Genomic DNA, 16,500 nt, shown 5'->3' with positions numbered 1-16,500 from the left:
CCCCACCTCGACTGTGGCAGCGCTGGGCTCAGTCCACAGCCATCACGCCGGGTTCACGAAAATAAAAAGGACAAGTGTTCCACGCCATCGGGAACTCGGCCCATTGGGGGCAGAGCATCGGGTGAGGGCCTCAGGTGATGTCCTGAGGCCGTCCCGGCAGCGTGCGGTGTACCCGAGAACGCTGTTTTTGAGGGGGCGGAGTATTGCAAAATCAGCGCCGCCCCCAATTTCGGCGCAAACGGGGATTCTCCAGCCAATCACCGAATGCGGTTTCGGCGTTGGTGGTCGGAGAGATCCGCCCATTATCTCTGCATCCACATTAAGATATGAATTAGTATCTTTGATCTCAACTGTCTCTAATCTTCGAAGTAAAGGAATAATTTACAGCATCGCTATTTACAACCTAACAGCTGTAACATATTTTCATGAACTTTGGAAGATTTATGGTCTATCCATGGGACACTCAGTACCTGCTGTCATTATCTCCAAGAATAAATATCTTGCACTTGCCTCTCACTGAAACAACAAGACTTCTTCAGATCTCCAACAATGAAACCACCCAGGTTTACTGCCAGGCAGATTCAAGCTCAGGTCTTTGACCCCTTTCATTTACCCTATATTTCAAGCTACAGTATCAAATTGTCATCATCTTAGAAAGCAAAAGATACCATCCTTTTTTTTAAATTTAGAGTACCCAATTATTTTTCTTTTTCAATTAAGGGACAATTAAGCATGGCCAATCCATCTAACCAGCACATCTTTGGGTTGTGGGGTGAAACCCACACAAACACGGGGAGAATGTGCAAACTCCACACGGACAGTGACCCAGAGCCGGGATCGAACCTGGGACCTCGGCGTCGTAGTACCAGTGCTAGCCACTGCGCCACGTGCCGCCCCCAAAAGATACAATTCTAACACACAATGATTTTATTACCTCACAACTGTAATACAATCCTAACTCCTAATTAAAGTTAAAGAGTCACCATAGTCCCAGATGACCAGAGGCTGCTTTCCCCTTTGAAGAGGAGAGCTGACTGGTGGTGATTTAACCTGAGGATCACCACACCTCAGGCGAGAGGCAAGGTAGAGAAGGCGGGCCTTCATGAATTACCTGTGAAACGCAGTGCTTTGATGACGTATTTTTTAACGATTTGCATTTAATGTCAGGTTCTTTTGTGCTGTTCCAGTCTCTGAATCTATTCTGTTTAGATTGTGCCAGCCTCTTTTAAATGGAGAGATGTCTCCATCTGGTGGACATTGTCAGTAGTACCCAACTCATTAAAAATAATCGGAAAATGGCAAATGTTGGAAATCTGATATCAGCAATCGATCTAGGGCCACCTAATATTTTGGAAGCTCGTAGTTTCTCCAGTTTCCCACAAAGCTTTCTATGTAATAAATCACTAGTTATTATTTCAAAGATCCCTAAAAGTTTTCCATGCAGAATTTGCCTTCCAAAATAGCACGGAATCACAGAACAGTTACAGCACATTCGGCCAGTCCTGTCTGATGAAACAATTCGCCGAGTGCCATTCCTGCCCCTTGTGCCAATAGCGCTTCACTTTCTTTTTTTCAGATAACAATCCAACTCCTTCTTGAATGTCTCGATTGAAACTGCCTTCACCACACTCTCAGGCAGACCATTCCAGATCATAAAGATAAATGCAAATTACTGCAGATGCTGGAATGTGAAACAAAAATAGAAAATGCTGGACAATCGCAGCAGGTCAGATAGCATCTGTGGAGAGAGAACGGAGCTACGGTTTAGAGTCTGGAGCCTGACTTTGTCATCAAACCCGCTGACAAGGGTGCGGCTGTCGTTGTCTGGTTTACTGACCTCTACTTCACAGAGGCCGAGCGCCAACTCCTCCTCACCCCCCTCCCCCCGGATCATGACCCCACCGCCGAGCATGAGGCCATTGTATCCAGGACTGTCGCTGACCTCATCTCCTCTAGAGATCTTTCCTCCACAGGTTCCAACCTCATAATATCCCAACTCTGGTCAGCCCGCATCTACCTCCTCCCTAAAATCCACAAAGAGGACTGTCCCGGTAGGCCCATCGTGTCAGCCTGTTCCTGCCCCACTGATCATTTCTTCCCATCTTGACTCCATACTCTCCCCACTTGTCCAGTCCCTTCCAACCTACATTCGGATTCCTCTGATGTCCGACATCATATCAACAACGTCCAATTCCCCAGCCCTAACCACGTCCTCTTTACCATGGATATCCAATCCCTCTATACCTCCATTCCCCATCAGGATGGTCTGAGGGCTCTCTGCCTCTTTCTCGAACAGAAAGAGTTTGGGTCCAAACAGCGAGCCCTGAGGAACTCCACTATAAACTTTTCTCCAGTCTGAAAAACATCTATGAACAACTACTCTGTTTCTTGTGACTCAGCCAATTCTGTACCCTTGTTGCTATTGTCTCTTTTATTCCATCTAAATTTGCTCACAAGTCTGTTGGGTGCCACTTTATCAAGTGCCTTTTAGATATCTATTTATTCCTACCTCACCAACAGCACTAATCTCAGAAATCCGCTCAAGATTTTGTCAGGTGCAGAAACCGCAGAAGTGATTTTTTAAAAAATCACCTCACTCTCCACCTCATTTCCTGGTGAATTGCTTGTTCTGTTGCTCACAGTCAGTTAATAGGGGATGGGGTGAGGCGAGGGGAGGGGGGGGGGGGGGGAAAGAGAGAGAGAGAGAGAGAGAGAGAGAGAGAGAGAGAGAGAAAGTAACAGGGTGGGGGAGGAGAACTCAGTGGATCGGCTGACGGAGAGCGGACAGGGATAGGGAACAGCATGGTGATTACAGGAATTCAATGACATGCAGGTAAGCAAATCGGCAAATGTGGTCGGTGGGAAAGGAATGTTACCAGGAGGAGCAAGCAGCACATGATTTGATGTGATGCAGTAATGGTATCACAAGGAACAAATGGGATAAGTGAGGAAACAGGGTGTGAGATGTCACTGTGATAGTGAATGCAGGGTGAAGAACAGGGAATACTGGGGTTGGGGGAATTATTGAGTATGGTTAAATTGCAGGGAATGCAAGGGGTAGAAGGGGCAAACGTACTGGGAAATATGGCCAAGTTAAAAGAGACACTATAGCCTGATGGGTAATCATAAAGGCATTTGCAAAGCCTGATGGTTAAAAAGACCAACTCTGCATCACCATAAGCAGCACAAACGGGGGGGGGGGGGGGTCTGCCATGAAAAACAGGATGTGCCACCATGGAGTGAGCACAGAAGCTGGTTGGCTGTTGCTGTGCCTTGGTCATACAGTGATCAATCACAGACCCCTCTGTGTCGTGCTCCTGAGAAGAATTACAACCCTTGAGTGAGTCACGACTCTTTGAACATTCGTGTTGAAGGACAGTGATTGATTAGTGCTATCCTGTGATCACATGACTGGAAGCTTGAGATCAGTGTCAGCGAGATCTGTATAAGAAGGTGATCCAAAGAGGTTTCATCAGCGAAACCTCGAGGTATAACACTGCAGAAGGAAGAAGCCTCAAGCTCGAAGACAGAGTCTGATCCCCGCTTGTGCCTGGTCAGTGCGATGAGATGGTGACGTCTCCACAAGTCCACTAGTAAGATAAGTATTAACAGTGAACTTGTGGTGGTAGCAAAGGAAGGTAGAATCATTTGTGTGCTTTTGATGCAGTGTAAGTTAGAACCACTCTTGTAATGGCGATAAGCATTGGGATTTTATATTGTGTTCAATAACGAAGTGATTTGATTCAAAGTTAAAGGTATTGTGTCTGTCAATCAAGTGGAGCGAGATCAAAGATCGGCAATGAAACCTCCTGTTCATAACCTGAACCACTCTCCCTCAGCTGATGAGGCAGCGCTCCTCCATGTTGATCACCACTTGGACAAATCACAGAGTAGCAAGGGCACAAAATGTACTCTGGGTGGGGACTTCAATGTCTATCACCGCTACTGGCGAAGCTCGCTAAATCCTAAAGGGCATATCTAGCAGGCAGGGCCTGTGGTGAGAGAATCAACATGAGGGGGAAAACCTAAGGAACTTGTCCTCACCAATTTACCAATCACGGGCACTTTTATTCATGATGGTACATTAGGAATTACCACTGCACAATCCTTGTGAAGATAAAGTCCCATCTTCACAATAAGAACACTGTCCATTGTGTTACGTGGCACTCCCAGCTCAAAACCTGGCATCTATGAGGTGCAATGGGCCTTCAGCAGCAGCGGAATTGGGCACAACCATTACCTGTAAACTCAAGGCCTGGCACTTCGCCCACCCAACCGTTACCATTAAGCCAAGGAGTGAACCTGATTCATTGAGTGTAGGACGGCATGCCAGGGGCAGGCATCTGGTATACTTAAAAATGCGATGTCAACCTGGGCAAGCTACAACACAGGATCACATGCATGCTAATCAGTGGAAGCAACATGCTACAGATCACACAAAGTGACCTATTGACTAACAGCTAAGATAAAACTCTGCAGGAGGCCCCATAAATACCCCCTCCTCAATACAGGGAGAGTCCAGAGCATCAGTGGGGAGATCACAGAGCCTCTAGTCCTCCCTTTAAATTGAGCAAGATATGTTTTGGTCTCCTCCACCACTGATTTTCAGTTCTCCGAACTGTCAAATGGATGCTTTACGCTCAGGAGGAAAATATGAAAAAGAATCCCATTTACTCCAAATTCCTGGAAGCATAATACAAATAGATAACTGTATCTTTTTTTTAAATCTACATCTATTTCAAAAAAAAAAATCTATATTTATCTATTTACATATAAACAAAGATCTATCTGGTACACGCTTAATGTGCCGATCGGACTTTCTGCATCCCAATTTGGCTCCCATTACCACATTGCATTTTCAAAACTCTTGGAGCTGATTACTAAAACTGATATATTTATATTCATAAAATGAATTATAGCTGGACAGGTATCATGGTGCCTGTCAGCAAGTAATAAACCGTAATGAAAACTGTCAATCAAAAATATTACAAATCAGAAATGGAAGGGCATTGATAAACAGGAAGGAGAAGGTTAAATAATTCAAATAATCAAATTGATTCAATTATTATTTTTTTAAAACCTTTTATGCTATCTTGAGCAAGATTATTGACCAGAGTCTCATCACTGAAATTATTAAGAATGTGGGATTGGTAGGGAGTGAGAGAAACATTCTTCATCCCTATTGTTGTTGAAGGCCTCTGGTGATGGCCCATTACAGAGCGGCATGAGCAGGGTACTGTAACCAGAGTTCCTGCCGACCAGCTAGCAGTATCTGGAAAAAGGACAGTGATGCACGATCAATGACTACTAAGGCGAGGTTGTAGTCCAACTGAAGGCTTTAATAAGCTAGATGTTTCCCCCAGCAGCTCAGGTACAGAAAGGAAGCTGCTGGGGTGGCACGGGCTCTTATACTCCGCCTTGCAGGGCGGAGCTACCATACAGGCTCGACCAATGGAAAGCATACATTATCTACCAATGGTGTTCCAGCATTACTAGGTACCGTAATACCTCTACACAGACAGCAAACAAATACAACAGAGATCTGACCTTGCAGAGATTGCAGCAACGCTCTCCATCCAAGCCATGATCTGTCCTCCGAAAGTGTTACCCTGGTGATTCGCATGAGGTGGCAGGACAAGCTCAATGCTCTCAACCCTGGTCTTCCCTGCTGGAACTGCACTCTGGTATTCTTCACTATTTGTCTCTGGTTTGGTAAACATATTTCACGTGTTAACGATATCTCAGTTTTTCACTTGAAGACCAGCTCAGGGAACCGACCCTTGTAATTCTGACCCATGTGAGCAATCACTGGAACAAACATACACAAGAAGGTTTGATCAAGGTATCTTGCTCTTGTGACAAAGCCGTATTTGTTTGGCAGGGTGGGTATATTAAGATGGGCTAAATGCAGGCAAGTGGGACTAGCTTAGTGATTGAAATTGGGCGGCATGGACCAGCTGGGCCGATGGGCCTGTTTCCATGCTGTAAACATCTATGACTCTATTACATTAACAATTTCAAATTGCAAATTCACTTCTTGTTGCAAGTACCCTGAATATATAAACTTACTTACTTAGGCTTAGTAGCTCCCGCATCTAGAGATGCACGAGGGAAACAAAGCTCTCCATGCCCTCCTGCCCAAAGCCAATACAATCGTCAATTTAAATACCTGCCCATACATTTGCACAAGTCAATTAAATAAAAACACTGAAGAATCGGGCATTTAACCATCTTGTGATGAGACAGCACACCATAGAAAACAGGAATGCGTTATCAGTGTCAACGGCACTAACTGACTCCTGTCACAACAGACCTCTTCACTGCCTCTCACCTGTGCATTAAGAAGACGTATTGATGGTGAAATAGGTTTGTTTCTTTCATGGATTTCTTCTGCGGTGTAGAGTTTTAGAATTTTTATTTCCTTTTTTCTGTATGACACAGTATGATAACACATAGCCAGGGACAATAAAAGTAGGCGTCTCAGGAATATGAGCATACAATCTTGAGAAAACGGAGATGAGGTATCACACCACGGGCTTGTTGTGCATGTTCGATTTCCAGAACAATCACAATACCGCCAAATCTCAAACAGGAAAGCTCCAAATCGAGGAGTTCCTCCGCTCTGAATAAGGTTGGAACATTCCTGTGTGTCCCATTGTAGTGAGAGAGAGAGAGAGAGAGAGAGAGAAAGTGTGTTTGTGTGGGGCGGTAAGCGAGGGAGAAAAAAAAGTGATCAAATATAGGAATTTCAATTCAAAATTCCATATGCCACTTCAGCTGACAGTTTAGTATTATTTGCTGCAAAAAAACTGACGCTGAACAGTACCTTGGAGACAACCTGAAATCAACTCCGACAAATGTTGACAACAAAAAACTATTCTGGCAGATGTCACTTACCCATCTGGAGAGAGAAGTGAGCGAGAAAGAAAAGAGAGATGCAAAGTGTAAGCTCAATGAGGTTATGAGTACTTTCTCATTAATGAAAGTTGTTTGTGATGTGGCTGCCTCCAACAGGAAACCATATTTAACCACATTCTCTACTGGCCAGTTTCTGTCTCAAATTGAATCTGGATCAGGTCTGAAAATCTTGACTCTGTTAGGCTGCAAACCCATATTCTCCAGTTAGCTCAAAGCACCTCTCCAAAGTGGCCAATCTCCATCACTGAGCTTGCATTGTCAGACTATTTGGCTGTGGAGGGCATCACAGTTGACTGAAACAGTTTGATCAACCAAAGCTGAATGCCAAATTATTACGCAAATGGTGATTTACATTCCATTTGTATTATTACACATGATACTTGTGGTGAATCACAGTAGCGTAATTCACACTGTATTACTATGTCTCTGTAAGCTCGGCACACGAGCAGTTGCGCTGCTCTGCCACTAGGGGGAGATGCACTGGGAGTGTACGGGAGTTTGTACTGGGCTCCACCCATGGCTCCTCCCCCCTAACCGGAAGTATAAAGGTTGATGCTAAGAGCCTGCCTGCAGTTCATCTGGAGTTCATCGTGTCACAGGCAGGCTCTGTTGTAAGACGATTAAAACCACTGTTCACTTCTAACCACGTGTCGCGTGAATTGATGGTCTCATCAATACTCCAGCCATCTTTAATCACGACTGTATTCAGATACTAAACTAAAAGTTGCGTCATAGGTTAGCAAGGTCATGAAAAAAAAACCCAAATAAACTCCAGGCTTCACTTCTAGAAGGACAGAATTGAAAAGTAGGAAAGTTATGCTAAACCTTGATTAGACCACACTGAAACTTCTGCATGCAGCTCTAGTCGCTAAATTAGAGAAAGGTTATAGAGACATAGGAGAGGGTGCAGAAAGGATTTACAAGGAAGATGTCTGAAATGTGTGGAGATATATACAGAAATAATTGACAGGCTGAGTCTCTTCGCTCTTGAGAAAAGGTGGCTGAGAGCTGACCGAATAGAGAGGGCTGACCGTATGGGAGGGGGGAGGAAAATCCCTTCCAATTTTTCCTCTTGTGGGGAAGAGCTTAACTGGAGACCATCAAAAAAGATAGTCGCTCAGAAATCCAATGGGAAACTCAGAAGCAACATCTTTACCCAAAGACTGGCGAGAACGTGGAACTTGCTGCAAGAAGAAGTGATAGAAGTGAAAATATAGATGTATTTAAGGGGAAAGATGGACAAACATTTAAAGGAGATGGGAATGGATGGTTACAACAGTAGATTTAGACAATGAAAGATGGGAGGATGCTAAAGTGGAACATAAACACTGGCATGAACTGGTTGAGTCATAGTTCTTGTGTAATGCTTCAGACATCATGCAAATACAACATTTTTGAATAATCTGGGGCGGGGGGGGCAGGGATAGAGGCAAGGAGAACACAAAATGGCTACCATTTTGAATTGTGCTGGAGGAGACCAGATCTTTGATGGTTTCCAGGTGGCGTAACCTCATCCGGCGCCGCTCAGCAGCAATGCTGTATTCCATCTGCTCTTCAGAGGTTCCGGGAGCCATAGGCTTCAGTTGCACCTGGCAAGAGATGAATATTTACATCAAGTCAAACGTTGAATAAAATACACTCTTTTAAAAATTATTTCGCAGGATGTGGGCTTGCTGGTTTGGCCAGCTTTTATTGCCCATCCTTAATTGCTCTTGAGAAGGTGGTGGTGAGCTGCCTTCTTGAACTGTTGCAGTCCATGTGGTGTAGGTACACCCACAGTACAGTTGGGGAGGGGGTTCCAGGACTTTGACCCAGGAGCAGTGAAATGGTAATATATTTCCAAGCCAGGGTGACGAGTGCCTTGGAGGTAGTGGTGTTCCCATGTATCTCCTACCCTTGTCCTTCCAGGTGATAGAGGTCGTGGGTTTGGAAGCTGCTGTTGAAGGAGCCTTGGAGAATTCCTGCAGCGTATCTTGTAGATGGTGCACACTGCCACTATGCATCGGTGGTAGGGGGAGTGAATTCTTGTGGATGGGGTCAATCAAGTGGGCTGCTTTGTCCTGGTTGATGTTGAGCTTCTGGATTGTTATTGGAACAACATTCATCCAGGCTAGTGGGGAGTATTCCATCACACTCCTGACATGTACTTTGTGGGTGGTTGGGAGTCAGGAGGCGAGTTACTTGCTGCAGAATTCCCAGCCTCTGACCTGTTCTTGTAGCCACAGGGTGGAATTTTACAGCCCCACCTGTCGGTGGGAATTTCCAATCTCGCCGAAGTTAATAGACTTTTGAATGGCTCACTGCATTTCTCAGCCCCACCGCGACGTGGCCATAAACATCTGCCGAGGGTACTTATGTGGCTGGTTCAGTTCAGTATCTGGTCAATGGTAACCCCCAGGATGTTGACAGTGGGGGATTCAGCAATGGACGTCAAGGGGAGATTGTTGGATTCTCGCTTGTCGGAGATGGTCATTGCCTGCCACTTGTGTGGCACTGAAGCTAATCAGGACAAATGATGCAATGCATTATCGGGTTCGTTTACCAAACGCCACAAAAGTGGCCATGGCAGGTTCCCTCACTTGATCATTACCCAGTGATCTCGCTGGAAGTCCATGTTAAGATGTTGGTGAAAATGAGATGAAGATTGAGTTTATGAATCCCAATGTCAAATAGTTCAACGACATGGTCATGAGTGAAGAATGGCCAAATAAACATGATACGGGTGCTGCCTGTGGCTATTGAACAATAAAATAAGATTCAGACTCTACAGGAAAACAGTGACAGGGAGAGAAACCTGTGGTGATTATAAGAAAAAATACTTGGTTCTGCAAGACAGAGAAAGAAATAAAAATAATGATATAAAAGAAGCAAAATATTGCTGCCAACTAAAGGAACACAACTACTCAATGTGTAATGACCAGGAGATCCAATGTGAGCCTGTCACTCACACCACCACATTACTGTTTTCAGCCACGCTGCTGTGGGAAATGCTGAGCACAGAGGAGAGACATTACTGGTGGTATGGCATTTTTACACCATTGGGAACAGGAATGACGGGTCTCCCAAGGTTGGGAGGTATCAAGCTTTAGAACACACATTATCCCAGCGATTGTTTTCTCTTTGTATGATAAATCTAACCTAAGGAAAGCAAAGGACAAACACATGAAGTAGAATCAATGTCTTCTGGAAAGTTTGCCAGATGTTTGCGGTTGAATATTTTGAAGTAAAACCATACCAAAGCCATACTGTCTGCATACTGACTGAGGGGCACTGATACATCAGCCAGACTAGCAAATGGCTTTACCATAGTTGCCACACTAGCAGCAATCTCCTGACCGTTATCAAAACAGACACTGCAGAACTACAAGCTATTTGGTAAAATGAGGTCAACCTAACCAGAGCCACTGTTGATCAAGGTGCACTAGCCGCTTGCCTTCATCCAAATTCAGGAGTTGAGGTAGGACTGATTGTCCTTGACATCAAAGCAGCATTTGACTGAGTGCGGCATCAAGGAGCCCCAGCAAAATTCAAATCAATGGGATTCAGGGTGAATTTCTGCTGGGTGGAGTCACTCCTGGCACAAAGGAAGAAGGCTGTGGTTGTTGGAGGACAATCATCTCACTGCCCAGATATTGCTGCAGGCGTTCCTCAGGTAGTGTCCTCGGCCCAACCATCTTCAGCACTTCATCAATGACTCACCCTCCATCGTAAGTTCAGAAGTGGCGAAGTTCGCTTATGACTGCAGTATTCAGTACCATTGGCTGCTTCTCAGATACTGATGGAGTCCATACCCACATACAGCAAGATCAGGGCAACATTCAGACTTGGCCTGGTAAATGGCAAGTAGTGTTTGTGCCACACCAATGCCAGGCAATGACCATCTCCAACAAGAGGATCAGTATGTTTCAAATCAATGAGGAAGGACACATTGTTAGATCTGGTTCTGGGGAATGAGGTGGGTCAAGCAGATTAAACATCAGTAGGGGAACACTTATGGTGCAGTGATCTTAGTAACAAATATTTAGGTTGCTATGGAAAAGGACAAGGAACAATCCAGAGTAGAAATAATTAATTATTGGAGGGTCAATTTAAATCGGGCGAGAAGAGATCTGGCCCAGGGAAATTGGAATCAAAGATTGGCAAGCAAAACTGTAACACAACAATCTTTAAACAGCCTGAGGCACCCTCAATTACGACGCGAGAGCGAGGTCGGTAATCAAAAGGCTTTAATATACAGAGAACAGGACAGCATTCGAGAGAAGTGTGCTCGCCACATGGAGCCTTATCCTATATTTGGGCAGCACGGTAGCATGGTGGTTAGCATAAATGCTTCACAGCTCCAGGGTCCCAGGTTCGATTCCCGGCTGGGTCACTGTCTGTGCGGAGTCTGCACGTCCTCCCAGTGTGTGCGTGGGTTTCCTCCAGGTGCTCCGGTTTCCTCCCACAGTCCAAAGATGTGCGGGTTAGGTGGATTGGCCATGCTAAATTGCCCGTAGTGTCCTAAAAAGTAAGGTTAAGGGGGGGGTTGTTGGGTTACGGGTATAGGGTGGATACGTGGGTTTGAGTAGGGTGATCATTGCTCGGCACAACATCGAGGGCCGAAGGGCCTGTTCTGTGCTGTACTGTTCTATCTATCTATCTCTATATACCGTTTCCTGGGGGCGTAGCCAGAGGCGGAGTCCCCCAGGGTTCCAAGCCTCTTAAAGGGGCAAGGTATTAAAGGTCAGGTACCGTTTACGGCAGTTATTAATACCGTTCATCACACAGCCTTTAAAGAGAAGAGTTTGTGTACAGTCGAGGTGCATTCCCAGGACAGGGGGGAAAGCTAAGATAAACAAACAGAGCTCACAGGATGACAAAAAAGATGAAGAGTGTGACACCTGGGGGAATGTTAGGAAACTGGGAGATGTATGGGCAATTTCGAGGTTCAAACAGGTGGAGGCAGAAAGATTTGGAAAGCCACCGGGAGTGGTCATGAAATCCACTACAGAGACAGGCTTTCGAAAAGGAGTCTGAAGGAGCTGCACTAACAACAGCAATATATTCTGTAAATGTAAATATTATTTTGCCTGCCTACTTAAGTGGAGTTGAGAGCTGTATGTTCATTTAATGGGAAATCGTGCGTAGTGTTAAGAGATACCTGTAAGCTGTTCTCGTTAAGTTTGAAGTGTAAAAGTTTATATATTGTTTTTCTTTGGTTGTAATAAAGTTTTGTTTGTAAATTTAATTATATTTTTAACATTTTACAATTTAGCATGGTTAATCCACCTACACTGCACATCTTTGGGTTGTGGGGGTGAAACCCACGCAGACAAGGGGAAAATGTGCAAACTCCACATGGACAGTGATCTGGGGCCAGGATTAAACCGGGTCCTCAGCGCCAAGAGGCAGCAGTGCTAACCACTGTGCCACCGTGCTTCCCTTTTTGTTTGTAAAACTAACCAAGCCCTATTTCATATGCAATCATTCCTTGAGCGAATCAATCTTTCCGGAATGTCTTTAAAAATGTTTTTAGTGTAATAAGAATCTTTATTAGTGTCACAAGTAGGCTTACATTAACACTTCAATGAAGTTACTGTGAAAATCCTCCATCGCCACACTCCGGCGCCTGTTTGGGTACACAGAGAGAATTCAGAATGTCCAATTCACCTAACAGGTAAGTCTTTCAGGACTTGTGGGAGGAAACCAGAGCACCCAGAGGAAACCCATGCAGAAACGCGGAGAACGTGCAGGCGTCGCAAAGACAGTGACCCAAGATGAGAATCAAACCAGGTTCCCTGGCGCTGTGAAACAACAGTGCTAACCACTGTGTACCGTGCCACATGTTGCAATTCTGGTCCAGTATCTTAGCCACTGTTGGGATTGGTCTGGCATTCATAAGAAGAGCAAGATGAAGAAGTAGCAGGGATATGATAGAATCATAGAATCCCTACAGTGCAGAAGGAGACCATTCAGCCTATCGAATCTGCACCGACCCTTCGAATGAGCACTTTACAAGTACCCACCCCTACCTAGCCCCGTAATCCCATAACTTAACCTGCCCATCCATGGACATTAAGGGGCAATTTATCATGGCCAATCCACCTAATCTACATATCTTTGGACTGTGGGAGGAAACTGGAAGAAACCCACACAGACCCGGGAAGAACATTAAAAACTCCACAGTCACCCAAGGCTGGAATGGAACTTGGGTCCCTGGCGCTATGAAGCAGCAGTGCTACATGAGAGGTTGACAATACAAGTGAAAATCAGACAGAATATACAAAATCCAGAAGTAAAAAAATGTATATATGCGAAAAGTATGAGAAGAGACGGGCAGCTAACATAAAAGGGAATCCCAAAGTATTTTATAAGTATATTAATAGTAAAAGAGTGGTTCATTAAATTGGAGAGGGTGAAATTTGCCCTGAGGGGATCAGTACAAGGGTTTTTCAGGCGGTGGCAGCCTTTTCTGGACTTCCTGGCGGAAAGGTAGGGAAATAGGCCGATAGCAGCAGCAGCCGGGGGGGGGGGGGGGGGGGGGGAAATAGGGGGGAGGGGGGGGGGATAGGGGGGAGGGAGAACTGTGCACATGGGTTTGTGGAGGGTGCTATCTCTCTCTTTTTTGTTTTTTTCTTTTTTCTTTCTCTTTGTTTCAATTTACAGTGCAGAAGGAGGCCATTCGGCCCATCGCGTCTGCACCGGTTCTTGTAAAGAGCACCCTACTCAAGCCCACACCGCCACCCTATCCCTGTAACCCAGCAACTCCATCTAACCCAAGGGCAATTTAGCATGGCCAATCCACCTAACCTGCACATCTTTGAACTGCGGGAGGAAACCGGAGCACCCGGAGGAAACCCACTTTACATTTACCGATGGAGAAGATGCTACCAAAGTTGTGGTGAATATGAAGGTAGTGAAGACACTTGATAGGCTAAAATTTGAAAAGGAGAAGGCACTAGAAAGGCTGACTGTAATTAAAGTTGTTAAGATTCTAGGACAGGATCATGCAGAGAAGTATCCAAGGATACTGAGAGAAGGGAATTACAGATGCACTGGCCATAATGTTCCAGTCCTCCTTAGCTACAGGGGTGCCGAATTTCAAATGTTATGTTTTCATTCAAAGATAGTGCAAGGATAGGACCAGCAACTACGCATGCAATAAAGGAACATCTATAATTATGGATGATTTTAATCTGCAAAGTGATTGGGCAAATCAAATTAGCCGCAATGTTGTAGAGGAGGAATTCCTGGAGTGTATACGGGATGGTTATATGGACCAATATGTTGAGGAACCAACTAGAGAACAGGCCATCCTAGACTGGGTACTGCGTAATGAGAACAGAATCATTGACAAGTTGTGCGAGACCCCTTGGGGATAAGCGACCATAATACAGGTATGATAGAATTTTTCATCAAGGTGGAGAGTGAAGTAGTTGATTCTGAGACAAGGGTCCTGAAACTTAGTAAAAGAAACTATCGTGATATAAGGCATGATTTGGCTATAATCGTTTGAGGAAAGGTACTTAAAGGGATGACAGTGGATAGGAAATGGCAAACATTCAAGGAGTGCACGGGGGAACTGCAACAATTGTTTATTCCTGTCTGGAACAAAAGTAAAATGGGAAAGGTGGCCAATACATGGCTTATAACAGAAATTGCAGGTAGTATTTGATCCAAGGAAGAAGTATACAAATTAGCCAAGAAAAACAACAGGTCTGAGGATTGGGAGCAGCTTAGAATTCAGCACAGGACCAAGGGATTGATTAAGAAGGAAAAATAGAGTACGAATGTAAGCTTGCAGGCAACGTAAAAACAGACTGTAAAAGTTTCTATAGGTACGTGAAGAGAAAGGGTTTGGTGAAGACAAATGTAGATCCCTTACAGACAGAAACAGGGGGATAAATAATAGGGGACAAAGAAATGGCTGAGCAACTAAATATACACTTTGGTTCTGTCTTCACAAATGAGGACGCAAATAAGATACCAGAAATACTAGGGAATGCAGGGTTTAGTGAGAGGGAGGAATGGAAGGAGATCAATATTAGTAGAGAAATTGTATAGGGGAAATTGATGGAATTGAAGGCTGATAAATCCCCAGGGCCTGAACATCTACATCCCAGAATACTTAAGGAAGTGATTCTAGAAATAGTGGATGCATGCTGGTCATCTTCCAGGATTCTACAGACTCTGACACAGATACTGCAGATTGGAGAGTAGCTAATGTAACTCCACTATTTAAAAAGGGAGGTGGAGAGAAAACAGGGAATTATAGACCAGTAAGCCTGACGTCGGTAGTGGGGGAAATTCTAGAATCCATTATCAAAGATTTTATAGCAGAGCACTGAGAAAACAATGGCAGGATCAGACAGATTCAGCATGGATTCATTTTTTATTTATAAATGTAGAGTACCCAATTATTTTTTTCCAATTAAGGGGCAATTTAGCGTGGCCAATCCACCTAGCCTGCACATCTTTGGGTTGTGGGGGCTAAACACATGCAAACACGGGGAGAATGTACAAACTCCACACGGACAGTGACCCAGAGTCGGGTCGAACCTGGGACCTCGGTGCCATGAGGCAGCAGGGCTAACCACTGCGCCACCGTGCTGCCATGTCAGCATGGATTCATGAAGGGGAAACCATGCTTGCCAAATCTACTGGAGTTCTTTGAGGATGTAACTAGTACAGTTGATATGGGGAAGCCAGTGGATGTGGTTTATTTGGACTTTCAGGAGGCATTTGGCAACGTCCCGCAATACAGATTAGCATATAAAATTAAAGCGCATGGGATTAGGGGTAGTGTATTGAAATGGATAGAAAACTGGTTGAGAGACAGGAAACAAAGAGTAGGAATTAACTGGACTTCTTCAAATTGGCAGGCAGTGACTAGTGGGGTACTGCAGAGATTGGTGCTCGGACCCCAGCTATTCACAGTATATATTAATGATTTAGATGAGGAAGCAAAATGTAATTTCTCCAAATCTGCAGATGAGACCAAGTTGTGTGGGAGGGTGAGCTGTGAGGAGGATTCAGACATATTCAGTGTGATTTGGACAAGTTGAGTGAATGGTCAGATGAATGACAGATGCAGTATAATTTGGATAAATGTGAGGTTATCCTCTTTGGTAGCAAAAACGAGAAGCAGACTATTATCTGAATCACCATAAATTAGAGGTGTGCAATGCAACCTGGGTGTCCTCATACACCAGTCACTGAAGGCAAGCATGCAGGTACAGCAAGATGAAAGGAAGGCAAATGGTATGCTGCCACATTGCAAGAGGATTTGAGAACAGGAACAGGGATGTCTTACTGCAATTACATAGGTCCTTGGTGAGGCCACACCTGGAGTATTGTGTGCAGTCTTGGTCTCCTTATCCGAGGACAGATGTTCTTGCTATAGAGGGAGGGCAGCGAAGGTTTACCAGACTGATTCCTGGGACTGACGTATTGTGTGTCTGAGTTGGTGTCAAATGTATTCACTGGAGTTCAGAAGAATGAGGCCCGGGGATCTTATAGAAAAGTATAAAATTCCAATCGGACTAGACAGGGTAGATGAGAGAAGGGTGTTCTCGATGGTGGGGGTGTCGAGAACCAAGGATC

At 44.8% G+C, this 16,500-nt stretch overlaps 1 protein-coding gene across 3 annotated transcripts in view; it reads right to left on the bottom strand.

Annotated features, from left to right (window-relative positions):
* acot11a (acyl-CoA thioesterase 11a) overlaps positions 1–16,500 on the bottom strand; it is a 130,942-nt gene that overhangs the window by 47,516 nt on the left and 66,926 nt on the right. For all 3 annotated transcript variants that reach the window (XM_038794732.1, XM_038794733.1, XM_038794734.1), the window contains exons 6-7: positions 8,372–8,507; positions 5,548–5,704 (exon numbers count right to left, since the gene is read on the bottom strand). In XM_038794732.1, the coding sequence (XP_038650660.1) occupies positions 5,548–5,704; positions 8,372–8,507 (293 nt within the window). The remainder of the gene's footprint in view (positions 1–5,547; positions 5,705–8,371; positions 8,508–16,500) is intronic.

Source organism: Scyliorhinus canicula, chromosome 4, assembly GCF_902713615.1.
Source record: "Scyliorhinus canicula chromosome 4, sScyCan1.1, whole genome shotgun sequence".
NCBI lineage: Eukaryota > Metazoa > Chordata > Chondrichthyes > Carcharhiniformes > Scyliorhinidae > Scyliorhinus > Scyliorhinus canicula.
Note: the sequence above shows the minus strand (reverse complement) of the source record. Positions and strands in the feature narration are given on the sequence as shown.